The sequence below is a fragment of the Prionailurus bengalensis genome, chromosome D1 (genome assembly GCF_016509475.1).
Source record: "Prionailurus bengalensis isolate Pbe53 chromosome D1, Fcat_Pben_1.1_paternal_pri, whole genome shotgun sequence".
Classification (NCBI taxonomy): domain Eukaryota; kingdom Metazoa; phylum Chordata; class Mammalia; order Carnivora; family Felidae; genus Prionailurus; species Prionailurus bengalensis.
In genome coordinates this window covers 98,581,400-98,608,729 of record NC_057346.1, presented here as the reverse complement: position 1 = coordinate 98,608,729, position 27,330 = coordinate 98,581,400, and the positions used below count along the sequence as shown (strand labels likewise).

The 27,330-nt window shown below is 49.7% G+C and overlaps 1 protein-coding gene across 2 annotated transcripts in view; it reads right to left on the bottom strand.

Annotated features, from left to right (window-relative positions):
* CRY2 (cryptochrome circadian regulator 2) overlaps positions 1-23,514 on the bottom strand; it is a 33,627-nt gene extending 10,113 nt beyond the window's left edge. Inside the window, exons 1-12 of one of the 2 annotated variants that reach the window (XM_043581042.1) lie at positions 23,245-23,476; positions 15,573-15,681; positions 12,645-12,787; positions 10,832-11,016; positions 10,003-10,091; positions 5,101-5,241; positions 4,529-4,840; positions 4,133-4,284; positions 3,808-4,010; positions 3,381-3,473; positions 2,022-2,163; positions 1,302-1,724 (exon numbers count right to left, since the gene is read on the bottom strand). In XM_043581042.1, the coding sequence (XP_043436977.1) occupies positions 2,024-2,163; positions 3,381-3,473; positions 3,808-4,010; positions 4,133-4,284; positions 4,529-4,840; positions 5,101-5,241; positions 10,003-10,091; positions 10,832-11,016; positions 12,645-12,787; positions 15,573-15,681; positions 23,245-23,456 (1,779 nt within the window). In that variant the 5' untranslated portion in view covers positions 23,457-23,476 and the 3' untranslated portion in view covers positions 1,302-1,724; positions 2,022-2,023. Of the gene's footprint in view, positions 1-1,301; positions 1,725-2,021; positions 2,164-3,380; positions 3,474-3,807; positions 4,011-4,132; positions 4,285-4,528; positions 4,841-5,100; positions 5,242-10,002; positions 10,092-10,831; positions 11,017-12,644; positions 12,788-15,572; positions 15,682-23,244 lie in introns of those variants that run through there. The other variant, XM_043581041.1, reaches the window with a different exon arrangement.
* Positions 23,515-27,330: the final 3,816 nt, after the last annotated feature.

Genomic DNA, 27,330 nt, shown 5'->3' with positions numbered 1-27,330 from the left:
CAACCCCCCACTGGGGGCCAACCTTTACTTTCTATCTTCTTACCAACGTTATTTTTTTCTTCATACCACTTAGAGCCTCTCGACTATATCTACTTGTTTACCGTCTGTCTCCTCCCACCAAGATGCACCCGAGAGGGAAGGGCCTTTGTCAGTCTTGTTCAGCACGTCTCAGTATCCTCATGTGCACAAAAGTGTCTGGCAAACTGCGTTGACTTGGTGTGTGTTTACTGATAAATGAGCACAGTGGTCTCTTCTTTCTTGCTTTGGATGAGAAATTGATGGCTGAAGCTGTGGCAGCCACCTTGACACCACAGAGCAAGAGAATCTCAGAGAAACTGGCTCTGACATAGTTGAGCCAACTCAAAACCAGCAAGGCGCGCATTAGGGCCTCCTGTTAGGTGAGAAGAACAAGCCCCTGTCTGCTCGAGCCACAGCAGACAGCTTTCCTACTCCCAGCAGTGCCGCGCGCTCCTATCAGACACATAAATGTAACCATTTAGCCTTTGTAACAACCTACTTTATAGGTAAGGAAACTAAGTCTCATACCAGTTAACTAACTTGTACAAGATCACATAATCATTAAGCTATTTTCCTTGTCCAAAATGCCCTCCTTGTGGTCTAAATCCAACTTACCTTTTAGCCCCAAGTGTAAACTTCTGTACTGTATTCCCTGATCACTCCAGCCCACCAACCGCTGGCTTATCACAAGCATGTAGAGTCTATATCATCTGTCTAGGAATTAGAAGTTATTTGCCCTCTTTTTCTAAGCAGACTGTTAAATGCTTGTGGGTGGGCATCATCACATATCTTATATGCACATACTCCCCTACCTCACATAGCTCCTGGCAATAATTTCATGCTGAATTGGATGCCATTAGCTTACTGAGCAACCTTGATCCAGACATTTAACCTCTCTATTCTTTGATCTTCTCACCTGAAAGTCGGGAGTGACAGCCTGGCAAGGTCCAGATTTATAAGGCAGAATGAACTTTGCTTAGTATCAAAGAGCTAAGAGATAACTAAGAGGGTAGTATCTAAGCCTGCCAGTGCTTCTGGAACAAGCCAGCACAAATCTATCAGTGACGTCTATGACCAAAAGCCTCATAGGGTAAAGGGCACAAGCATCAAACAATCGTTGTCTCACCCAGCACTCAAGCTTAGCCGCTGAAATCAGATGGCCTCACCTGGCCCTGAAATGGAAGGGTGTGGAAAAAAGAATCCATGGGCTCCATAGAGAAAAAGCATCCTCTCCAATCTAATGACGCAGACATGGCACATAAAGAACAGCCTGGGATGATGACTCAAAGAGAAGAGTAATTTATATTTCCCCAAGAAAGGCATAAAAGTCCTTTCCTGCTCTGGGGAGGGAGCCAATTTTTATTTTGTAAATGACATTCAGGGGGCTTCCAAGAAAGCGGAGTGCTGACAGGGAAGTGCAGAGCCAAGGCCAGGAGGAAGGGGAGAACAGAGGAGTGGCTTCAAGAGGCAGAGACCATGGGCAGCCAGACTCTACTGGTCCTCAGGCAGGGCTGGGCCTGGCCAGCAGTGCCCAGCCCTCTGCTTGTCTTCTGAAGGTCAGTGCTGCCCTCCACTGGCCTGCCTACGGAACACAGCCCGTCCACGAGGGCAGAAGGTCCAGGAGCATCCTCAGATCCTGCCATGGGGCCATTTCTCCTACAGCTTCCTCTCCGGGTCTCTGCTTTCTTTTTGTGGGATTTGCCTCACTTTGATAGGTAGAAAGAGCCAAAGGGGGGGGGGAAAAAAAAGAAAGAAAGGTTTTTCCTTAGCTGGTAAAGAAAGAAAAACGCTTTACTTTTAAATTTCTTTTTAAAATTTAAGAGGCATAGAAGTCAGAATGGAAGAAATTTAGAGCTGAAATCCTAGAAAAAATCATGCAGTCGCCACCAGGTTTTCATCTGGTTTGCTGGGTTTTAGCCTTCAGCTGGCAGGGCAGTAGTTTTCCAGACCCCTGTCCACCTCTCCCACCTCCTTCCTCCAGCTGAATCTGCGCTGTCACTCACCCTCAGACGTCCCTGCTCGGCAGCTCTGGGGCGGGCAACCCTGCCACCCTCGCCCGTTTGCTGAGTTCTTCGCCCGGTGGCTCCTCGGCTGCTTCCAGCTTGCGTTTCGGGGACGCTGGGCCACTCGGTAGTGCTCTTGGGCCTGTAGAGAAGCAGGTCAAAGTGTCACAAGGACCCTGCATGGAGCCAAGAGGACCCGACACTGTGCAACGGCAGCTCTTCCAGGGGCAGGGAGCCTGCCTCAAAGCCATGCCAACGAGTTGCTCCTCAGGTCCGCCCCTCGGTCTTCTCTCAGCAGTGACCTTGCCTGGAAATGTCTAAGGAGGGCATGACCAGGCCTGCTGGAGGCAGGGCCAGCTTCTGGGCCCCAAATCCCACGGGCTCCAGGCCACAGACTGCTCTGGCGTGTCTGCTGCCCTTGCTCTGAAGGTCAGGCATTCCCTCGGAGACGCTGGATCAGCCTCCTGAAGCAGGAACAAGCAGCACCCTCATCTGTGGAGCTAGCCTGGCTTGGCAAACTAGAAAAACCCCTGGCGCTCTTGCTGGCCTCATCTTACTGACATCGATCCCAGAGCTGAAGGGAGGAGGTGAAGAATTCGGCAAGACTGCCTGACCTGTCTTTGCTGCCACCACCGGACTGTGCCGCCCCCTCCTGCCTGGACCACCACGGTTGCCTCCTTTCTAGTCTCCCTGTCCTTGGGCCTGCTCGCACCGCACTGTCCCTTCCACACAGCAGGCGGAGGGAGCTTTTGAAAACACAGGTCAGGTCACACACCTTCACCCTGCTGACCACCCCTCAGTGCCTCCTCAGTGCGCTGATGACACAATCCTACTCCCCCTGGAGGGGGGGGGGGGCGGGCCCATGTGACACCGCTCCTGCCACACCTGGTCCCCATCTCACTCTAGCTCCTCCCTCGGGGTACGCCAAGCAGCACCGGCTTCCCTTCCTCTGTGCCTCGAATGGGCTAAGGTCGTTCGTCTCTGGGTCTTTCCCTGCTATTCCCTTTGCCTGGAATGTTCTTCCCCCAGTTCTTGGAAAGCCTGGTTCTCCTTGTTACCAGGGTCCGGCTCAGAAAGGGGTTTCCTGACTAATTCTGTCTAAAGAGCCTGAAGGAATCCCCCTTCCCCAGCCCCTCTCTTACCAGGTCATTCAACTTTATTTTCCCCCAAAGCACTTGTTATCAAAAATGCTCTTACACAGTTCCTTTACTATTTGTCTCTGCCAAGAGGAATATAAGCTCTCTGCAAGGGCACAGATTCATTCCGGCCTCTGTCCTCAGTCCTCAATGACTGAACTGGTAGTAGTTCTGCAGTGTCCTCCGGGTGGACACGGGCCCCAGGAGGCCAGCTGCTACTCACCTGCACTGCTCACGTTCCCAGTCTGGCTCGAGCTGGGCTCTGCCACCGGGTTGCTGAGGTCTTCCACACAGGAAGGGACAGAAGCCAGCAGACCTGGGAGAGAGGCAGGGATACAATCAGAATGTAATCTCGCAGGACTCTAGAGGGCCACCAGGCGGTTGAAAACAAGATGCGGTGGTGGGAAAGGGGGTGCTGGGCCATGACACTGGGGCTCCATCGCTTCCCGCTGTGGCCACGACGAAGAGAGGCCCCGTCCAGCCTGGCCTACAGTGCCCTGTGCCCTGGGAAGCCAAGTCAACTTAACAGCTCAAAAGAGAGCACTCAGTCTCCCTTTGCAAATATCTGGAAATCCCCTCTGAGCCCGCAGGTAGGTGCTGTCCTGCCCCTAGTGAGCTAGGGGATGGTGGTGGGAGTAGCGGCTCCTTACAGAGTCCCCGGTAGCGGGAGAGCTGCTGATAAATCTGCTTCATTCGCTCAATGTTGAGTCGGCTGGTCTCAGCATGGTTGACAATGGGCCGGGGATAGTCCACCCCGATGATGCATTTGGCTGCCTTCTGAATGGACTCTGGGGCATTCCAGGGCTCATAGATGTATCGAGAGGGGAATCCTTTCAATATGGGCAGGTATCGCCTGAAACACATACATCGGACAACCGGTCAGCACACTGGCACTCTCCTTCAAAGGGCCAAGGGTATCTCATCCTAGGAGCAGGCCACAGCAGCCAGAGCAGAGAGCCTGGACCACATCCTCACCTGATGTAGTCTCCACTGGGGTCCGTGCGGCGGCCAAAGCCTACAGGGCAGTAGCAGTGAAAGAACTGTTGGAAGAAAGCACTGCAGGACAGCCACATCCAGCTGCCCGCGTTCACGCTGAAATCTGCATCCAGGAGCAGCTCATCAAATACCTAGATGGGGAGAGTGTGGGACAATCAGCCACCTTGAGGACCTCCTGCCATGATTCTCCCCAAGTTACCACACATCTCCCCATGGAGGAGAGCCAAAGCCCTTCTGCGGAGGGCAAACCAGAGAGGATTTGGAGGGGATGCCCAGGATCCAGGGATCCTACCCCATGCCCCAGCCCAGAAGAGGGCTGCCCCTGCTGGGCCTGACAAGAAGGAACAGGCCAGCTTCCCCCGAGAGAGCACTCACCCGGACCCCGCTCTCCCAGCTGACCCAGAGGTCTCCGCGGGTGAGGAAGCAGGCCACAGCGTGCCGGGCCAGATGGTGGATCCAGCCCTCCTGCCTCAGCTGGGTCATGATGGCGTCAATCCAAGGGAAGCCTGTCTTGCCCTCGGCCCACTTGGCCAGGGCCTCAGGGTTGCGGTCCCAGGGGATCTGGATGCAGATGGGGTTCCCCTCCATGCGGTCAAACCTGGGGTTGTTGGTGGCTGCCGTGTAGAAGAACTCTCGCCACAGGAGTTGCCCAAACAGGGAGAGGGGGGGCGTGCTGTTCCGCTTCACCTGGGGTTGGGGGTGGTAGCATGTGGATGCAAATACCCACCCAGCTCTCAGCACCATGTCGCTCAGGCCTCCCCCACAAGGGAATCTGGAGCTGCCACGAACGTGGTGGCTCCAAACCCCCTAGACGTGTGGCGGGACTGTGCCCTAGCAGTGGTCCAGCGTGCCCACGGGCTGAAAGCCCAGGCCCTTGACTGGCCCGGAAGCCCCGTTCTGCTTGGCCGTGACCGGGCGCAGGGTGCACTGCCCTCCCCGCCCCTCACCTTTTTGTACAGGTCCCACAGGCGGTAGTAGAAGAGGCGGCACGAGAGGCAGCCGAAGCGCAGGTAGGGGCTGAGGCCCGTGGGGCTGGCCAGCAGGGAGTTGGCGTTCATTCGGGGCCTCTCATAGTTGGCGACCCAAGCCTGCAGCGGGAAGAGAAGGCGAAGAAAGGAAAGGCCTGGATGTTAGAGAAAAAAACCCCGAGGCGCCGGCACAGAGCGTGACTTCAGAGCCCGCTGTCATACACGTCCTCCCATCTGATCTGAACCATCCTCTGAGGCGGCATTTCTCAGCGCCTCCTTTTGAAAACGAATGACGAAGCCCAAAGGGTGATTGTGCCTCTTCTGGGGTTAGAGTCGGTAAGAGACAGGGCCGGGGGGCACTTAGCTTCTGACTCCAGACTCCACCTACATCCAGTAACTCTTTTCTCTTGCTCCACTCCTAGAACCCTCTTTCTCTTCTTGATGACTCTTTCACAAACTTCACACCCTCTTTAGACCCCCTACGCCACACTTCCCCGCCACCCTCCGGCAGACGACTTTCCTTCCCGACAATAAGGAAATGGAAGCCCTCAGGAGAAAAACTCCTCAACCTTTAGCCACCGAATCTACAAACTCGCCTGCATCTACACCTACCCCCTCTTGTGACCCTGCCCAAGGCCAAGGCCTCTGCCTGGCTCTGGAGCCCGCCCCTCTTCCCTCTCTTGCATGTTCCGTATCTTTCTCTCCAGTTTCTATTCCAAGAATATTGGGGAAGTCATCTAGCTTTTTCGCAAACCAAAGGAAAAAAAATGAAGGACTTCTAGTAACTTCTAGCAACCCTGCAGGCCTCTACTCTTGGGTCCTCTTTCCTCTCTTCACACCCCATTTCCCCACACCCACCTTCACTTTTCAGCCCACTCGAGTCTGGCTCCTCCCCTCACCCACTCCCACCAAGCTGCCTCCCACCAAAGTCTCTGTGGTTTCCATGCCACTGAGTCCTGCAGGCACTTCCTGTCATAGTTTTGGACCTCTCGGCACATCTCACCCTGCTCCCGTCTCCATAACCCTCTGTTCTGTTGGCCTTTGGACTCCACACACTCCTGGCTGCCTCCCCTCCCAACCCCTTCAGTGCTGGCATCTCAGGGCTCTGTGCTGGGTCCCCTACTCAACTGTGTTCCTGGGGGAGAGCGTCCAGTCCCATGGCTCCCAACACCACTTGTTTACGGAGGATCAGCATGTCAGTGGCTCCAGCCCAGGATGCTTAGCTGCTGCTTAGCTGGATTCCCAGATCACTCCATCCACCTCCCTGCCAGGATCTCTACTTGACTGCCCTCCAGGCCCCTCGAAGCGTAACAACTCTTTTCTTCAAACCACCCTTCCACGGGCATCCTTATCTCAGAAAATGCACCGTCATCCACCTGGGTGTCCACGCCAAGGCCTGGCCATCACCTGTGACTTCTTTATGGCCAAGTCCTGTCAATTCTACTGTTCAAAGATTCCTCAAATCTGTCCTTTTCTTCCCATCACTCTTGCCACCAACCTGGATCAGGCTAAGATGTAGACTCGACGACTGTGACAGGCTCCCAATTGATCTCCCTGCATCTATTCTGGTCGCCCTCTAATCCCATCTCCACACTGGGGGCAGAGTCACTGTTATTTAAGTTTTTTTTAGTCTACATACTTCCTGTCATTTCTTTCTTTCCCTTTAAGGTTTTCTGCGAAGAACCCAGGTCATTTGACTTGTACTGATTCCCGCAGTCTACAGTTTGCTGATTGCACACGCACAGTATATTGCTGCAAACTGGTGGCCGGTACCAGAGACTGGGTTGGACTCAGGTTTGACTTCTTTGGCAAGACTGCAGGGGGACATAATGCTTGACTGTCTCTCTTTATGGGGGTTAGCAGTCATTGATGCACAATGCGTCATCACTGAAGGTTGCAAAATGTTCCATCATTCCATTCACATTTAAAAATAGGGATACTGAGGGGCACCTGGGTGGCTCAGTCGGTTAAACGTCTGATTTCGGCTCAGGTCATGATCTCACGGTTCATGGGTTCAAGCCCTGCATCAGGCTCTGTGCTGATGGCTCAGAGCCTGGAGCTACTTCAGATTCTGTCTCCCTCTCTCTTTGCCCCTCCCCCACTCGCACTCTATTTCTCTCAAAAATAAACATTAAATAAGATAATAAAATAAAATAAAAATAGGGATACTTTTATAAAGAGATGCTTGCCCTCATCTACTATTTTGGGGAACCAGGGATAAAGATCATACACTGCCTCCCCTTTCTGGTGACAGCACCTAGTTTCCTTGCAGTGATCCAACCTGCCTTAATCTCAGTCCAACTGGGTAAAGTGGAGCCGAGCTCACCTTCTGACTCTGGGAGTAGTTTGGCAATACAAGTTTGACAGGGAGACACCCCTTCCTCGGCTGTGGTGATTGAGTCAGGGACTGTCACACGACCCGATCCAGAGTGAAATGAAAACACTCCTCGGGACTTTTCTCAGAGCTTTTAGAAAAGAGGCACACTACTTCCTCTGGTGTGCTTAGCAGACCGAAAATAAGCTTCTGGTGACCACTTTGCCACTGCTCAAGGAAAGCCTACCTCAAGAGCTCAGAGATGGAGAATGTATTCCTGGCAGCATTACTTGGACACCTGGATCCACCTACAGGCTACACCTTGGACTCCTAGTTAACTGAGTTCAAAAACTCCCTTTTTCAAAAGCCAACTTGCAAATACAAACTGATTAATAAAACTCCCTTCCTCTTTGCTCCCCTAACACTCTGAACTGCTCTTTTCCTAACCCTCAGAGTACCCTGTAATTCCTTGTTTCATGTCTATCATCTACAATAGACTAGTTCTGGAAGCGGACTCTATGCTTGCCTCATTGGGCAGTCTTTTTAGTAGCTAGGCCATCCTGACACAAGTAGATGTTCACCTCAGATTTGGAGAACTGAAGACTGAAATAAACCTCCTGAGACAAGGTCACACCCTGCTCACAGGCACCTTCTCTTCTCCTAGAATGTAGGACACGGTGTTCCCTCTGACCACCACGGAGTCTGAAGGGTCCTGACAACACAAGACCCCATGACAGACCACACCCTCCAGGGGCATGTGGAAAAGGACCCTGACTTCATGATCTAAGGGGACAGCCCTCCACAAAATGCTTTTAAGGTGATGATAATCCACGAGACCATTAAGTTAGCTCTTTATACTTGTCAGTCTTATTCTAGTTCTGCCGTCCCATCTGTGATCTCTACCGCTCTGCCCCCTTAGCCCAGCCTGTGTTCTTGTGTACCCAAGGATCTTTGGGTAAAGCTCCTTATGTGGACAGGGACTGCTGGTCCTCCCCATAGCCCTTGGACATCAGTCTTATCCTTTTAAGTTGGTGGGGCTGGCTGGGGTGGCTGATGGTAACACGAAGACAGGGCCATCCCAAGGGAGGTGGGTCCCGTGGCACATTTTCACTGCTGGTGAGGCACCTCCAGGGCTGGGAAGCATTCTTCCCTTGTAGGTCTGCCTTAGTCTCCTTGTTCCATTGTTATCACCTGGCTGCTGGGCCAAATGCCCACCCATCTGAGAATACAAAAAGTTGAGAGCCAGTCTATCAGTCTATAAAACAGCCGTGGTGGACAGGAAACCAGGAGCTGACTCAATCATGAGAACCGTCTCTGCTCCTCTAGTCCTAGGGTCATGGAAGCCATGTGACGTTATTAAGGAGTGCCTTTGAGGCCTCCACCTCTTTCCTTCCCCTTGCCAATTCCCACTTTATTGGGAGGTGGACCATTTGTTCTCTGTGTGCAAACATACGGAAATCAATGCTGAGGGGGCCCAGCAAAAGGTGAGGATGGGACACGGAAACACAAAGTAATTAATCTTCTGGACTTCACTGACCAGACACCCTCTCAGTAAGGGGAACCTGTACAAAGATGAAAGAAAAGCAATCTAGTCTAAGTTTTGGAATCACGTAGAACAAGATCTCACTCTACTACTTGTTAACTGTGTGACCTCAGGCAAGTTACTTATCCTCTCTAAACCTTAATCTCCTAATCTGTAAAATGGAGAGCTTAACACCTACCTTGTAGGGATGTTGAAAAGAAAATAGGAAATAATGCAAGCAGATACTTAACTCAGAAAAGCTCAGCCCAGTGACCAGCATGCGGTAAACACTCACTAAATGGTAGTCGTTATTATTGTTGTTACTGCCATCAGGAAGATTTTTCTTTTTCTTTTCGAAATTTTTAAAGATTTTTATTAAAACAATTTTTTTTTACTGTTTATTTATTTTTGGGAGAAGGAGAGACAGAGTGCAAGCAGGGGAGAAGCAGGAAGAAAGGGAGACACAGAATCTGAAGCAGGCTCCAGGCTCCAAGCTGTCAGCGCAGAGCTTGACGCAGGGCTCAAACCCACGAAGTGCAGGGTCATGACCTGGGCCGAAATTGGACGCTTAACCGACTGAGCCACCCAGGAGCCCTAAAGATTTTTAGTTTTTAAATTTTTAAAAAATTTATTTATTGAGAGAGAGAGAGAGAGAGAGAGGGAGGGAGAGGGAGGGAGTGCCCATGCGCACAAGCTGGGGAGACAATCTGAAGCAGGCTCCCCACTGAGCATGGATCTTCAGACCATGAGATCATGACCTGAGCCGAAATCAAGAGTCTGATGCTTAACCGACTGAGCCACCCACATGCCCCTAAAGATATATACTTTTAAGTAATCTCTAGACCCCACGGGGGGCTCAAACTCACAACCCCGAGATCACAAGTCACATGGTCCACTGACTGAGCCAGCCAGGTGCCTCGGAATATTTCTCATTTTCAACCACTCTGAGGGAAGAGGCACTAAGGGACATGAAGCTGACTCTCATATCCTCTGCTGCCTGGATCCTGGCATCCGAAGTTGTGTGTCACAGAAACGGGGGCCATACCTTCCGTTCCAAATGCTTATCCAGGCGGGCCAGAGCTTCTGTCTCTCCTCCTTGCCAAACAGCCGGGCCAAGTCCTTCAGTAGGGAACCCTACAAGAGGAGGAGCAGGTCATGGAACCAGAGGTCAGGCCATTTCAGTGATAGCTCAACAAGTCTCGACACGTTGTGTTCTTTGAACCTTGTGGGAACTGAACTATGTGTTCTAGGTGCTGCTGGCGCTGAGATCATCCTAACATTTCAACATGTGCCAGGTCATCCTGGTTCTCTTTCCACTGTCACGTTTTTATCTCCTTTCCCTTGCCTTCCCTCTCCTGGCCTCTCCTCATTCAAGACAGATGAGAACAATCCTGTACAGCTTGCCCTATCAGGTTGGCTAGAAATGACTGTGGTTTTCAGGTGAGAAAGGCTAATTTTGTTCGGATCAAAAAACGCGGGATGGGGGAGGAAGGGGAGAAAGGGTACAGTCAGTGACCTGAGGGGCTGACAGACCCCCTTTCAATGGAAACAATACTAGTTATCTTGGTGTCGGGGAGCCCACTGATGCCAGCACTAGACTGTGCCTGTATGTTCTGAGACAGAAAAGTACAAAAACAGGAGCATAACACAGGATGATGTATACGAGTAAGAACAGAAAAAAAGACTGGAAGGACATGCTCCAAAATCAATAGTGGTCATCTCTGGGCAGGGGGGTAACAGTGATTGTTATTTCCATTTTTGTTTCACTGTTCCTTCTATAACATCTGTAATAACATGCATCACTTTGACAAAGGAGAAAAAACCCAGTAAGTTATCTTACAAAAAAGAGGAGGTTTGGGTCAGGAAGTACGCACCCAGCTCCTCCAGGGAGGGCACGCCATAGGCTTCATCATGGTTCTCCTGGATCTCGGCCCTGCAGCTCTCCATCTGCTGGCTCGTCACGGAGCCCACGGGCTTCTTGGGCAGCTCCATGCGGCTGATGATGGCCTGAAAGCGCTTGTAGGTAAGGGGTGGCTTCTGTCCGTTCAGGTCGATAATCCTGGGAATCGCAAGGCACACCTGATGTCACGCATGAGGCCTTTCACTTCAGGTCCCTGCCCTCCCAGAAAACGGCCCAGACTTGGAAGGCTTGGAGGGTGGCTTTCCTCATCCACTCACAGGTCCCACCCCTAAGAGGAAAGGAAGGGGCAAGGGAGGCTACATCTCCATTTTACCGAGAGGGAAAATGAAGCCCAGAGAGCTGGAGCAGGTGCCTCAGGTAATGGAGCAAGGCGGGGCCAAAGCTGGGACTCAATTCCAGGTTCCCTGGTGTCGACGTGGAGCCTCCTAAAGACAGAGACTGACCGTATCTCTCTAATCACAGAAAAATCCCCGCTAGCCTCCTTGGTACTCAGCCTGTGTGTCCACGCCATGGGAATCCCCACGGCCCTTCCTGTCTTTCCCGGCATAAGCCTTCAGGAAGTCCTTTGACAAGAACTGCAAGCATGTTCTCCTGTTGAAAAATCATTCCCTTCTTGGTCCCAATTTGTTAGAACAGAGACATGGAGAACAGACTATCTTTCCTAAATCAGAGATCGGGGCTGCGGTCAATAGCAGTAACTATTTAAAGGGCGTCTGGCAGTTCTCAAAGGTTTTTGTTGTTGTTGTTGTTTTCACGAGCAAGGGAAACAGAGACAAACTCAGGTTAAGGAAAGAAGATATAGGACTGAGGAAAACTGAGGCCGTTTATACAGAATGCATTGGGGTGGCTTGGAGCCAGATTCCCCGGGTTCTTCCTGTTGGCCAAGAAGCAGCTTACGCAAGAACTGGCTGGCTGGGTAGGTTCGCTGGGGATGTGAGGTTGGCTGCTGCCCCTGCAGTCACCTCCCCTTCGGCTGGCACGTGGCAGGAGGAGGAGCTCCACACCCAGCCGACCCTCCTGAGAGCGAGCTCACGTGCAGAGATGTGTGACCTGGCCTCCTGGCAGCCACCACTAGCTTGCGGGGGGGTGGGGGGGGTGCGGGAGGGGTGCGGCAGGGAGCAGGGATGGCTGCTCTTGGCAGCAAAAGCAGCGGCAGCAGCAGGAGGGTGACAGCTCTGCCAGGGAAGGGGAGGGGAGGGGAGGGTTTCCTCCTAGACACTCTGAAAGCACACAGGCCTGTCCCTAGGGAAGGAGGCTGCTCTGTAGTTATCAGCCCCCCGCAGGGATCTCTAGAGCCTCCTGCACAACATCTAAATACATGGCCTGGAAACCCAGATAGCCAGGGGAGCCCGGGGAACTCACATTAGATACAGAAATTGGGTATATGAGAATAGAGCTCTGTCAGGAAGGTTACCAGGTAGGGTCCACTGAGGTCAGACGGCAGCCTTTCAGGAGCAGGACACAAGTGGGAGTGCGAGTGGACGGGACAACAGATTAGGGGCAGATCTGTGAAGACCTTGCATGGGGATCCTCACTGCTTCCATCCCTCGGCCTTAGTGAGCCTCTTTGCACCCAAATTGGGTACAGCTCTTTGTGATCTGTTCCACAGGCCCCAACTCAGGCCCATTCTCTTCCAGATTCTAGAAAATGCCATACCTCATGTGCCAGGTGGCTCTATCGGTAAACCTCCCAGAGTTCTGCTCAGCAGGGGCCAGAACCACCAACTCCCATAATTGGCAAGCTGAGCCCAGGGACCCATTTCTCACCTATCCAGGTCATAGAGAGTGTGAGAGTTCTCAGTCACCACCTCCACACCGGCCTCCTTGGCCATCTTCATGATGGCTGCGTCACGTTCTTTCCCAAAAGGTTCAGAGTCGTATTCAAAGGTCAAGCGGGTCACCCCCCATTCCTGTGGGGAGAGAATCTGTTACGCTAAACACTGTTTGGGGAGGAAAATGAAGCAGAGAACTCTGCTCCTTCCTTACAGGAAACGAATCTGGAGACCTGTCAGAGTGGGCTGCAGAACAAAGGGCTAGGGACAAAGATCTGAACTGGAAAGCCAACAATCTGAGGTTCACAGGTTTGAGGAGAGCAGGTCTTTGAGGTGAGGCCAACAGCATGGCGACAGTGGAGCCCAAGACTGGTGGAATCAAGAGAGAGGTGGGTAGTCCTGTATGCTTGCTGGGCCCTGGGGGCAGGAGATTGCAGCCAGTGGCTCTAAATACAACGCTCCCAGGGGAGGCCTACTGGTGGAGACAGCGCCCAGCATGCCTTTCCCGAAGCTCCTCAGGGCCCTGCAAACTTCTGCCTTGGTTTTCTTGGCAGACTTGTGCTATGTGAAGTGTCCTAATGGTTTCCACGGCAACAGTCCTGAGGCCAGTAGCAAACAGAGCTAACAGGCTCTACCTAGCTCTCTCAGCAAGTCGGGGAAGGAGGCGCAATTCTTAGTCCAGAGGTCAGAGAAATCAGACCAGAGGGGCCACATGCTAAAAAACAAAGGAATTCTTTTCTAAGTCTTTAGTGTTTTCTAGTAGAATTTTCTAGATTTCCTTGCAATACTGGGAGAAAGCTGGCCCAGTAAAAGATTGCACAGATAACTCACAGAAAGCCCTAGAACATGACTGTCAAGAAGAAATCCATATTCCAACCAAAGTCTCTGGCCATGGTCCCTTAAAACTCTAACCCCCCAAGGCAAATGCCCTTTCCATAAGGGACCTGACTCGGCTCTGTCTGTGGTGTGGGTCCTGAGAGGGCTGACTATCCCTCATCTAGGATAACAGGACTAAACGTTTATTGAGCCTTTACCATGAGCCAGGTACCATGTTTAGCAATTCATATAGATGACATTGCTAAATACTCATAACTCTGTGGATAGTAATAAAATATTATTAGATGCCACCTTCTCCAAGAAGCTTTCCTTGACCTTCTCTTTCAATAGGATTTTCCCGCACCTGGCGCTTTTTCCATCACAGCATTTACCATATGGCAATGAAGCTGCCCATTACTTGTCTATTTCCCACATTAGCGTGTGAACTCTCAGAGCAAGAATGCTGTCTCATTCATTACCCTAGTACCTAGCAGGGGGTCTAGGACATACTAGAAGCTCAATAAATATACAGTAGTCACCTCTGATCTGAAAGGGATGTGTTCCAAGACCACCAGCGGATGCCTGAAACTGCAGATAGTACTAAACCCTACATACAGTACTGTTTTTTTCCGACACGTACTTACCTATGATAGAGTTTAATTTGTCAGTTAGGCACAGTAGATTAACACAACTGTAACTAATAATAAAAGAACAATCAGGAAATACACTGTAATCAAAGTTATGTAAATGTGGTCGCTCTCTTAAAATACCTTATTGTACTGTACCCACCCTTCTCTTTGTGATGATGTGTGAGATGACAAAATGTCTGCATGAGATGGAGTGAGGTGAATGATGTGTTAGGCGACTAATTGACCGTCTGACATATAGTCAGATCATCTGCTTCCAGACTACAGTTGACAGTGAGCAACTAAAACTGCAGATAAGGGGAAGGAGGACTATTATATGCTGAATGGCTGAATGAATGATCTATCTGAATTTCTGGGCTATTGCTGGGTTAGCCTCTGAGGTGCTAGGAGGAGAGGAGACGGGGGACACAATGCAGAGCAAGAAGCGAGGCACATGTGTTTAACGGTGTGGGGGTTAAGAACACAAATCTGGAGTCTGAGAGAGGGGCTCAAGTCTTAGATCACCACTTAGCTGCATGACCATGAAGTTATTGTTCCCTCATCTATAGAACAGGGACAGCAGCAGATACTCTTAGGCGGCTATGTGAATTAATACATGTAAAACACTTAGAATGCTGTTTGACTCACAGTCTGCCCTCAATGAACGCTGGTTATTTTCAGCACTATGTGATTTGTGTGTGTACGTGTGTGGGATGTGGGGAGGTGAAGTGAACAAGAAGGTATTTAGTAAGCTGCTTGTCTTGACATGAGACCTCTCCTCTGGTCTTTCCCCCCAGGAAGAGTAGGGAAGGGAGCTGGGGTGGAAAGGGGCATAAAAACAATCCTGCACTGCTGTGGATGAGGACAGACTGTCCTAGAGCTCTCTGTCCGTGAGTACATTTGCCTCTGTTTGGACCTTGAAATGTGCTTTAAAAAGAAAGGGGCTGGGGGTGGGGGCAAGTGGACTGGCTACCTGATAGAGCAGACAGAGGCCTACATGGTACCCAAGTGAAGATTTGTATCAATCATTTGCCCCAGGGAAGGCAGGGAGCTCCCTCAAAAGGGCTGATTTTGTTCCCAACAAGAACACAGCAAGACAGGAAACACCCTGTGCTAAATAAAAAGGAAAACTTGTCTTCAAACTCCTGGCATAGGAAGAGCCCTAATAAATCTTGCTGGCTTGAGCCAAGAAAACATCTAAGGAAGCCAGTGGCATCCGGGGTGGAATAACTCGCCACATCCCTTGTCTGGATTGAGCTGGGAACTTTCCAACAAGACAGTGGTTTCACAGAATTTTTCCTTTAACACAGTTTCCATTCTGTCGGCAAGCTGATTGGCTTTGCTCCCAACTTCCCTAGAGGCAGCAGTCAGAGCACGCTGACCGGTTCCATTCTCTCAGTCAGAACATCACCTCATTTAGTCTGCGGGGACACTCTGGAGAACAGAATCTCACCGTCTTCTCTAGGACTCTGCACACGTACCTTGAATAGCCTTGGGAACACGTCAGCGGGCTGTCCCCGGACTACAAACAGGCGAGAGTTCAGTTTCCTCAGACTTGTATCCAAATCTTCCAGAGACTGAAGTAGGAACCTGCAGAACCCACACAGGCCTTTTAGAGGTGACATAACGAAGAGGCATTCTTTTTCCTAACAAAGCAGGGGGAAGCTTACACTATGCTGAACAAGTAGCATCATTAGTACCAGGACCAGAGAGACCTGGGCACTACTCCAGCCATTACTTAACCTGTTTAGCTTTTTTCTTCTAATCTGGAACATGGAGCTGATATCGGTACCGAGCTCCTAAAATTGCTAAGAAAAGAAAATCAAATAATGCGTGAAAAACATTTAGTGCAGTGCCTGGCTTATAGAAAGCCTGGGACAGATGTGAGCTGCTCCTCCTCGGGCTCTTTCTCTGTGGATCTGAGGGAAGTCACTTATTCCCTTGCAGCCTCGAGCCCTGTGTATGAATATTCACCCATTGTAAGGCTGCTGTGAAAATCAAAAGGGAGAACAGGGGAGAAAGCCATCTGAAAAATAAGAGCAATATTGTGTGGAAGCCTGAGGTCTTACCAGAGAGGAACAAGACTGCGAGAGCCCTGGCAAACCCTACCTCCCCGAGCCCATCGGACCCCTGCCTTGTGCATTCACGCTCTGGGCTGCACCTGTCTACCTCCGCACGCCCATAGCCTGGGTGGGTCCCCAGTTCTCAGGGTTTTGTTTGGCAGGTGGTTCATTCTCCAGGCCTCCAGCTGCCAGATTCTCACCCTAAGAGAGAGAAGGCCTTAGAAGGTACTTCTCTATAGGATACCCTCACATACTTTTGGGGGTGGGGACCCCAGATACTCAAGAGACCTAATCTTGAGAGCTGGATCACCACGGGGAAGGAAAAAGCATTTGCTGAGTGCCTTCGGTGTTCTATTTATTATTATGATGTGACCGCAAACATTCATTTACTGTTCGGTTAGGCACAACCACCTTTCTAAGAAATCTATCAATACCTTTTTATGACGTGTTTTTTTTTTTTAAGTTTATTTAATTTATTTAGTAATCTCTATGCCCAACATGGGGCTTGAACTCACAACCCCAAGATCAAGAGTCGCATGCCAGCCAGGCACCCCTGACATGTGTTTTATTTTTAAATTAAATGAAACCAACATTTTAAAGATAACTATGTAATTCAAAATTCAAGTTGTAAAAAGTTCACATGGTAAAAAGTCTCCCCTTTGTCCATGAGGGATTTAATTCCCCTCCACAGAGACAAACAATGTCATTGTGTTATTATATATCCGTTATGCTTTTTGACGTGTTTTCTTTTTAATTCTCTCAATACATTTTGAAGGGAAATATCTTCATTTTATAGTGAGGAAAATGAGACACTGAGAAGATAATTAATTTGCTTAAGATCATAATCGTTAAGTGACAAGGCTGGGATAGGAACCTGTGCCCCATTTCTAAAGCCTTTTAGTGACACTCCCGACACTCTTCCAGGGGCTGAGAGGCTGCCAGACCTCATGTGTTCGGAATCTCTCTGACAAACACAAACCTGACTATAGGCAACTCACTGACACTCTGATCTTCCTCAGGAACTAAGCCCTGACAGGTCAGCCTGGTTCGCAGATACCACTGCTATCTGTATTTTGGTATCTCCCACCCATCTCTGTCAATGACGGAAATCACTAGGTTTTTTTTTTGAACGCAACGAAACCCTGTGCCTCTTCCGCAGCACACATCACATCCCCCGGCGACTGCAGACTTAGAGAAGCAGCCACCGTTCCCAGGCTGCCAACTAGAACCAGTCCCCACTGCTGAGTCTGACGTCTGCGACATGACACTCCCATGGCAGCGAATGCCACAGACCCACATTCCAACATGAGCAGAGTCCTGGGCTCAGCCCAAAGCATCATGCCAGCCAGCAGAGACTCTCCAAGGCGATGGGAAAGGAGACTGTTGCTTCATGCAAACCCAAAGCTCCGCCTCTGTGAATTTCTGTTTTTGAAAAACTGACGCCCTTAAAAAAGGAAAGCTAAGCCGGGAGTGACGCACTTGTGTCGGCCTCCTCCCAGGCTGCACCATTCCTCTCAAGAGGAAAATAGGAGAGACCCATGTAAATAGCCTCATGCCACCTGAAACCTGGGCCCTGCCAGCGAGAATGTTGCAGGTGACTGGAGACCTAAATTCCACAACCTCAGGGTAGAAGGTCCTTCATCTGCGGCTCCCAGGAATGTCCTCGCCATGCACTTCGGTGGCCTCCTCCCTCACAGTCCCCCAGGCTGCACAGGCTTTCAATCTGAAGCTATAAATAAGGCTGACATGCACACGAAAGCTAGCTTCCAGCTGTTTCTACAGAACTTTATTTCCAGACCTCATTTACTGAAAGGAGAGATTCCTTGCAGCGGCTCTCAAGTAAGATAACCCCACGAGAACCCTTTTCTTCTTTGACATGAGATGTCTACAGCTGAAGCAGGAAGCAGAAGGCCCAGTTCTGAACTCAGCAACCAAATGATAATAACGACAACAGCAACAACTAACATTTGATGAGCATTTACAATGAACCCAGCACCAGTCTACTTATTTTACATACATTATCTCATTTAATTCTCAAACTGACCTATGAGGTAGACACTATCATTATTCCCATTTTATAGATGAGGAAACATTATTCCCATTTTATAGATGAGGAAACCGAGGCACAGAGTGGCCAGAATTCAAACCAGGCCGCCAGGCTCCACTGCTTCTTGACCAGGACTTACGATGTGAGTGCTGAGGCTGTGCTGTTCAAGACGCAGCCACCAAGGAGAACCACAGCCAACAACTTTGCTACCAGATCCTTGCTCCTCTGAGGATCAATGGCTGTGAATCTCCCAGAAGCTTGATGAAATGCAGAATCCCAGACAGACCTCCAGCATCAGAATCTGCATTTTAGCAAGAGCCCCTGGTGATTCCTTTGCACACTAAAGTTTCACAAGCACTGTTCTAGAAAGCTGAACTTCACTTCTAGCTTCTGTTTACAAGTTGCCTTTCTTTGCTTCTAATTTGTTTCTACTAAACTTTCTCTGAGATCCTGGTTTCTGCCTCTTCTTTGGTGCTCTAGATATGCTTTGTTACTTCCAACTTCCCCCCTGAGTCCAGCCCTACAGGGCTTCTCCAGGAAGGAGGTTTCAGGATGGCCCCTATAAGAGGCAACAGGCCCCCTAGAGCCCCAGCCTCCAGGCAGCCAGAGAAAGAGAAGCCACTGCTATGGTGGCTCACCTCACCTGCCAGGTGACAGCTTTGCATAACACCAAAGAAACAGGGAGCTGCACTGCTACTGGGCAAAGGTTCACTGGGGCCGGTGTGTGCATTCTTTCACTGGAGAGAATTTTGGGCCTTTTGCCCTCCTTTAGAGCCCTCCTCTCCACATGGCCAGTTTCTCTTTACTCCAATAAGGGTGGACTCTAAAGAACACTGGCCTGTGCACTGGAGATACCAGTGTTTGGGGCTGGCAGCTCACCCTTGGCAGCTCTAAGCTGAGCTCACATGGCCGAAATTTAGAGCACACGGTCCTATGTGAGCAGTTAAAGCTCACCCTTAGGATTAGACAACACGTGCAACTGAATTATATTACGTAAGTGCTCTGGAGCTAGAGGCAGACAGAACTGGAGAAGGCCAAACAGGGACTTCCAAAAATACAGAAAGGACTCTGTAATTCAGGGACTCCATGGGGCTAGCGTTTTAGAATAAGACAGGCGGATTTTTAGAGAAGACCTTCCCCAGAGATGGAAGATTCTGTGTTGAGGAATATTTTATTTGCTGTTAATAGGAGGAGGGAGGATGACAGTGAACTCTTTTTTGGGTCCAGACTGCCCTTGACCAAATTCCTCTGCTTCAAGCCAAGGTTATCTAACTACATGATGATATCATAGGCCTGCCCAGACTGACTACCTAGGATATTAATAGAAATTAATTTATCCTAAGTCAGAGAGTGTAAGTCCCATGGAAAAGGATAGCCTAAATCCACAATCCATAGCAGGGATTGATCTCTCACCATCACTCTGAAATTAGGAAAGAATAAGTATATTTTTATCTGAGAGAAAGATGAAGGTTTTTATCCCCTTTCCGGCAAATGGAAACATTTCCTCAGCAGCAGAACAGTAATGTGACTCGCTTGGACACCAGTGTGAAGAGCTCAGAGAAACTCACATTTCTCCCCCAGTAGACTACAACGCTCAATCCCCGGCTTGCTGACCGAGTTCCAGGGAAGAACCCGCTAAATCGACAGTCTCACAGTGATTAGCTCCCAGCACTGGGATGAGACACACTTGTTCTCATCAGGCATGCTGGGGAGGTTCCAGTTCACCTCACTTATTAATTCTGAACTATACAGGCTTATATCGTATTTCTACCAACTCCCCCTGTCCCAGAAGCTCCTGAATGCACCTGCAGCACAGAGCTAGGGAGAAAATGATTTAAATAAAGGTTTTAGTGAATTGTTGCCAACACCCGATCTAAGTTGCAGGAGCAAGAGGAAGGCAATACCCATTTTTAAATCCAGAAGCTGATTACCAACCCCCCCCCCTTTTTTTGGGTGGTCCTCACTGCAGAACCTCCTTCCAAATGCAGCAAATTTGGGGAAGGCAGGGCTGGGGAAAATGGCAAAGGATTAAGCCAACTAGCGCTTGACGAGAAAAAAGTCCTGAGGCTTACTGAGCTACAATTAGCCCATCACCTTCCCACTACCACCAAGGCGAGGAGTATGCTAGCCCTTCTGCTATGCTAATAAATATACAGATTTCTTGGTTGCCTTTCTCTGTCCTGTCTTACTCTTAGAAAGTGCCATTCATGGTTATTTTAATCTGATTCATCTGCCGAAAATGCTATGCGGGAGTAAGTGTAGGAAGTGCAGGAAGAGAACAGAATCTCGGATCTCGATTCCCCCCACCTCTTGCAGATGGCCCACGGCCCACCCTTTCTCGGGAGGCTTCTCTGAGACAGCAACTGAAGTATCTGCAGAGCCGGGATGTTATGCTGGAGCACAGTTCTCCCAGACGACTCCCAGAGCCAGAAAGAGCCGCTGGAAGATTACACATACTGAAGTTATGCAGGGGTACGGCTGGCTCCATCACTCTCCCAACCCCCAACCGAGTGTGGGAAACAGTCCCACAGCTCCGCCCTGGATCTGACCACGGGAGCAAAGTGGACGATGGGGGTGGCAGCAGTGCGACTGCTTCCAGGTCCAGGAGCAGTTATCGTATTCGATCTGTCTTGTGTTTTTTCACCTCTTCCTTCTGAATGCCAAAGCTAATTAGCCTCCCTGCCAATGCACTGCAACACATCTCCCAAGCTGTCGGGCTTGAGCCTGTGGTTCTCAGGCTTCACTGCACATGAGAGCTTTAAAAACCCTGATGCCCAGGCCGTAACCCAGAACCATTAAATCAGAACTGGGGGAGAAGGAAGTCCAGGCATCTGTTAAAGATCTTTTAGTGATTCCCATGTTCAGCAAGACAGATGCTGCTCTGGTCCGTCCCCCTATTTTATTTATTTCGTGGCATTCAGTTCTCCTGAATCACGATTGTTTACTTGTCCTCCTTCACTAAAATGTAGGCTCCAGAAGCTCTGGACACCACAACGGCTTGTTCATTACTATGTCCCAGCAGCACCCAGAGCGGCGCCTGGCAGATTTTAGGCCCTCATTAAATCACTGTTCGATTAACATCTACATGCCTACACGGCCTTTGACTTCAGGATTTAACGCGGGCATGCGAGCTGCCACGTTCCTCTTCTCCTTCCCTTGTTCAAAAGCATAATCACAAAAGAGTGACCCACAAAAATCCATACACACCTAGATCCTAGCAAACCTGCGTTTAAACAGCAGCAGCGGTTTTGGTGTTGAGTTTTAATCTCCACTACCACATACGTGTCAGCAGTCTTATGCGATGTCCCCCAATATCCGGCAAAACGAAACGAAACAAAACAAAACCTCTTTCATGACCATGCAACAAGCAGGCGGTCAGACTGTATTTACTATGCTCTAATCGGCACACTGCCATAAGGAGAGGGGCAAAGTCTGAGGTCTTGTTTAACGTCCATACTAGGGACGGTCATTTGAGGATGTTTGTCAAACCCAACCTCCTATCTATAGAAACTGGAGCAGAGGCAGAGCAATAGAACAGCCCTGAAAACTGTGTGGGCAGGCTCTCCACAGCACTATCTTTAGTTGTTCTCTCTACATAAATGGGGCAGGAGAGGGCATTTAATAGACCCACTGCTAGGGGCACTCACTCTCCTAGCAGGGCACATGCCTTGGAGAGGAAAAGAATGGTGAGCTGACAGCCACTGTATCTTGGGGATAACGCTGCCCACCCGTTGCAACAAGGCCACAGGCAAACATTCCCCAGAGCAATGCAAACAAACCAAGGGACAGCTGCGGGGTGTTTTAAAGAGAGATGGGTACACGATGTCTCCAAACCTCTTGGTTTTAAACCCTGGTTACAGAGAAAAGACATCAGCTACCTATCTGTTAATTATGATTCTGTCGACTGCACTTTCCTGGGAATCATCAAAGGGGGGTCTCCTTGATATCACAGCTATCCTGGTCCCTAACCTCAGCGCATCAGTGGATAAAAATCTAATGTATAGAGGCTCAACTGTCCTTTAAAATTAATCTCATGAGAAGAGGAGGAAGCAAATGACACTTTGGTTCCTCTTTCTTTCTTCTTTCTTTCCTTTTCCTTCCTTCCTTCCTTTTTTTAAAATCCTAGCAAGCTCATAGCTAGCGGCTGAGGGAATTCTCCAAAATGGGTTAGCATTTATCTAATGCTAAGCCAGAGCATTTGGAACGTGGCAGCTCGCATGCCCGAGTTAAATCCTGAAGTCAAAGGCCGCGTAGGAATGTAGATATTAATCGAACAGTGATTTGATGAGGGCCTTAAAATCTGCCAGGCTCTCTAGCTCAGGACACACAGTGCCTCTACCTGGACAAGCCCTTGGTGTTTTTATCATAAAGGGTAGACTGCACCTGCCTTATCTAATGCTAAGCCAGAGTCTCTAGACACCTCGAGAGGCAGGAAGGTTTTGGTGGAGGGAATTCAAGCAAGCCAGCTTAGAGATGACCTTCAGGAGCCCAGCAGTGGGCTCTTTACTTCAAGAAGGCCAGAGCACCTGGTGCACTAGGACTCAGAAGCCCGTCCGTCCTTGCCCTCACATCACAGTATCTCCTTTCCGCCCCTCCCAGGGCACACCCCTAAGAGCCCTAGACCAGGAGTCCCTGCTCTGCCACTCCCTGGCTGCCGAGTCTTTGGGCAGGCCAACTTGTGTCTCTAGGCCTCAGCAGTCCCTGATCAACGGAGAGAGAGCACGATCTCTGTCCCGCAGGAATGCTGTGGGGCCCCAAAGGGGCTAACACACAGTGCGAACGCGGCCGTCAGAGGTCGAGCCCTGGCCCACCCAGGCCATTACTGAGATGACGAATTGCTTGCCCAGCCCTGGCTTCTCCCTTCTGGAAACCCGGTTCCGTCTCCCTGTCCCACCTCCCGCAGGCCGGGGTCTTCCGGCCGTGGGGACTGAGGGGCAGAGCCTCCCTGTCTATGGGGCGGAGGCGACCCGGGCTGTTCGCGGGCGCCCTCGGAGCCAGGCCGCTGCCCCCCGGGCCCCGCGACCCGGCTCTGGACCCCCTTACCTCCAACGATTGATGCCCACTGAGGAGGAGGCCGCGAACCAAGGGTCCAGGATGTAAACGCAGCGTACGCAGCGCGCCCCGCGCACGGCCGCCAGCAGCGCGGGGTTGTCGTGGAGCCGCAGCCCTTTGCGGAACCAGTGCACTGAGGAGGCGCCATCCGCTCCGGCTGCCGGCGCCGGGGCCGCCGCCGCCGTCACCACAGCCGCCGCCATCACTGCTCAGACTGCTCAGGCCTCCGCCGCTCCGCCCCCGTCGGCGCCGCGGGCCCCACCTCCGGCCCGCCCAGTGACCTATGACGTCGCCGCTCCTCACCGTGGCCCCGCCCCCCGAGGCCCTAGAGTCCCTCTGCTATTGGTTGGGCGCCTCCCGCCGGGCGATTGGCCCAGCGACGCCGAGTCCGGCACCGCCCCCTCACGTTCCCACCATGTGTCGGTCGGGCGCTTTGGAGGTGGCGGGCTGGGCTGGTGACGCAGGCCGGAGATCCCTGCAGAGGTCTGGGCGTGGAAGGAGTCTCGAGGCACAGCGGATTTCTCACATGCGTCCTGTTCTAAACCTGCCGCTGGAAGCGGTCTGGGCTGGTGGGGAATTGCTATGACTCCAGCCAGTGACTTAACCAGCATCATCTGCTTCTACCTCTTGTTACATCATCTGCAACATTCTACTACAGCGACCATTTATTGAGTCCATTTTATATACCAAGCAACGTGATAATATCCTTACGTAGACTATCTCATTCACTATTCTTAACGCAGCCCGGTTGTGTTCACTCAACAGACCTCAGTGAATGAGCTGCTATTATTCTCAATTTAGAGGCAGAGAAATCTGAGGCTGCCACAGTGGAGTCACTTGCTTGTATCATAAAGCTAATAAAAGGATCCCACCCAGATTATTCTGAATCCGAAGCTTCTCCTTTTATCCACAAAGCCCTACTTTTATCTTTGTGGAGCTCTTTGGCATTTGCAAGTGACAGACTCTAAAGAGGGAGGAGGAGTGCCCTGATGTGCAGCCGTGGAGGGATTGAGAGTAGGGACTGGCAGTGTGGAGGATGCGGATTGAGATAGTAATTATGCCATGAGATGAATTTTTCTTTTTGTTCTGTTTAGTAGAACAGAGAACAATGGTCCCTCTTGTGCTCACAAAGCACTGAACTGGATTCGGTGTGGGATTCAGAGATATGGAGGACACTGTCCCCATTCCTCCCCTGGGGAGCCAAGTGGAGCCCTCTTATTCTTCTGGGGTCTAGCGCTGACCTTGATGATAGACTGATGAGTGGCAAGAGAAGCATATGAACACCTGCAGTGAAGTGTTGATGATGGGCTAAGATAGTCTAATTAGGCTGGGGCTCTGTGGTTATCAAGTGAAGAGTTTGTTTGAATTTGGTGCTAGGTTGTGCCCATACTCACGTTCCTTCCTGAATTTGGGAATGAGCAATGAGATAATTCAGCAATTTCGTGGCATTAATTGGCACAACTCTACAAACCACAGAGTCGTTGCAATCCTAGGTTCTCATTTCTAGGGCTTTGCATAAGCTGTTCCCCCAAGCCTGAATACTTCAACTCCAGCTTGTCCTGTTATACTATACTTCTCAGTATAGATGTCGCTTTCTTGCTGTCTGGGCCCAGCTTGTATGGTGCCTATCTCATTACGTACCTTCTTATTAAGGTCACTCTGGCTTTAGTACATAGTACTGGAATTTCTTACTTGTCTTTCTGTGCCATTAGACTATAAACTCCTGGAGGGCAGGGGCCATCGCTTATTTGCAGTTGAATTTTCAGAGTTTAGCTCGGTGTTTGGCACTTAGTGATTCGAATGGTTGAGGATAACTTGAGTAAAAGTTGAACAGCAACTAGTCTCAGTTGGCAGAAACCTTAAAGATCTATCCAGTCCTGACCTTGTCCCAGAGAGTGTAAGGAGATAGTTCTTCCCCCTACCCTCTTTTTCTCCTCTGAATTCCTGTGATACTTTCTGTATACTGTGGGTCCATGAGGTCAGGGACTGTGCTTTTCTTGTTCGTCAGTGTGTTCCCAGCACCAGTCTGGGCCCTGATGTGTGGTAGTTGCTCAGTAAATATTTGAAGAATGATTGAATGTCATTTACCTCTATCTATGAGGCTATCATGACAGAGTGTAGTATAGTGGTTAAGCCCAACATCTTGCACATTTGGGGTGGCTGAGTTCAAATTCTGGTTCTGCTTTTCCTCTCTGTGACCTTGAGTAAACTAGCTGATCTCCCTGTTCCCCACTTTCTTAACGTATACGATAGGGGCGACAATAATAGTGAGGCTATAGTAAGCATTTAATAAGAATTAGCTACTATTTTTTTTTCTGAAAAGCAGGATCTGTGTCTGCTTTTGTCTTCCTTGAATCACCTGGCTCTTGGTCTTACATATATGATGAGCACTCTGTAAGTTGCTGAGTGAATAGAAGATTTTAACCGGTTTTAAAAAGACCTCAAAATTATGCCAGTAATGAAAAACAAACCAAAAAAGAAATTTGTTACCAATCCCCCAAACCAAACAAATCAATTTTTTTAGATCTTCGTGTTGCCTTCTAGACTTTGTCCATAAACATTTTTTTTTTAAGTAATCAAAGCAGAGGGGCAGTGTGGATACATTTTGAAACAAAATGTTAAGTATATTCTATATTGCTATGTCGTTGTCCCTGTGTTTGTTATTTTAATGACTATATAATCCTTCATCAAATTGATAAAGAGGAAATATTTTATTGAATGATTGCATATGGTTCGAGTATAATAACAGGGTAACATTCAAGAATCAATCAGGAAGAACGGGGCGCCTGGGTGGCGCAGTCGGTTAAGCGTCCGACTTCAGCCAGGTCACGATCTCGCGGTCCGTGAGTTCGAGCCCCGCGTCAGGCTCTGGGCGGATGGCTCGGAGCCTGGAGCCTGTTTCCGATTCTGTGTCTCCCTCTCTCTCTGCCCCTCCCCCATTCATGCTCTGTCTCCCTCTGTCCCAAAAATAAATAAACGTTGAAAAAAAAATTAAAAAAAAAAAAAAAGAATCAATCAGGAAGTAACTCTGGCATAGAATAGTGGAGTGCAAAGTCCGCTTTTGGATTTTACACTTTAACAGGCACTTGGAGAAACTGAAGAGAGACTAAAGAAACCTGTAAATTGCTAGGGAGGTGAAATTGTATCTTTGAGAGAGATGAAACGGAAGCTTCCCCGCATAGCTATCCACCTGGTAATTTACAAGCATCTCTGAGCGTGGTTGCCCTGAGGATGCCAAACAGTTGGTCCTTGTTTCCATTAGGGATAGAACGAAAGAATCTAGTTAAAAGAAAAAAAAAAAAAAAAAGAATCTAGTTTATGCAAGGAAGAGTAAGAGATTTAAGGAGGGGCTTAGTATACATAGAGGTTTAGGAATGAGACAAATTAGGTAGTGGAGGTTTCTTTCTTCACTGAAGATATTTAAGAAGACAGAAATGAGTCCTGGGTTTGTTTTGTTGTTGTAGTCTTGCATGGAGACTGGTTTGGGCAACTTTTTATATTCTCTTGGACTGCGCTTTGTGTAAATATTTGATGATTGGTGGAAAGGTAACTAGGGGCGGGAGGGGACGGCCCCGGCGAGTTTAAGTTACCCGCGCCCTCTAGTGGTGGGACTGGGAAAGAAGCGGCTGTTCAGTGTCCAGGCTGACCAGGGAGCATCAGGATCCTACCTTCCTCCCTTCAGTTGCGGGGACCCATGCAGTGTGCAGCGGCCGCACAAAGCCTACTTTGGTGTTCTTTGAACCCTTCATCTGGAGCACCTGTAAAACTTCCAGAGACTTGTAGACCGAGAAGTCAAAGAACTCTTAAATAAGACATGGGATATGTCAACCACAAATGAAAAGATTGATAGATTGAACTGCATTAAAATTATGAACTTCTTTTGTGGTCAGTTTTTCTTAGTTGAAGCATAGTTGACGTGCAATATTATATTAGTTTCAGGTGTATAGCAAAGTGATTTGACAATTCTGCCCATCATGCAGTGCTCACCACAGAACATGTAGTTCCCATCTGTCACCATACAAAGTTACTACAGTATTATTGACTATATTCCCTATGCTGTACTTTTCATCTATACTT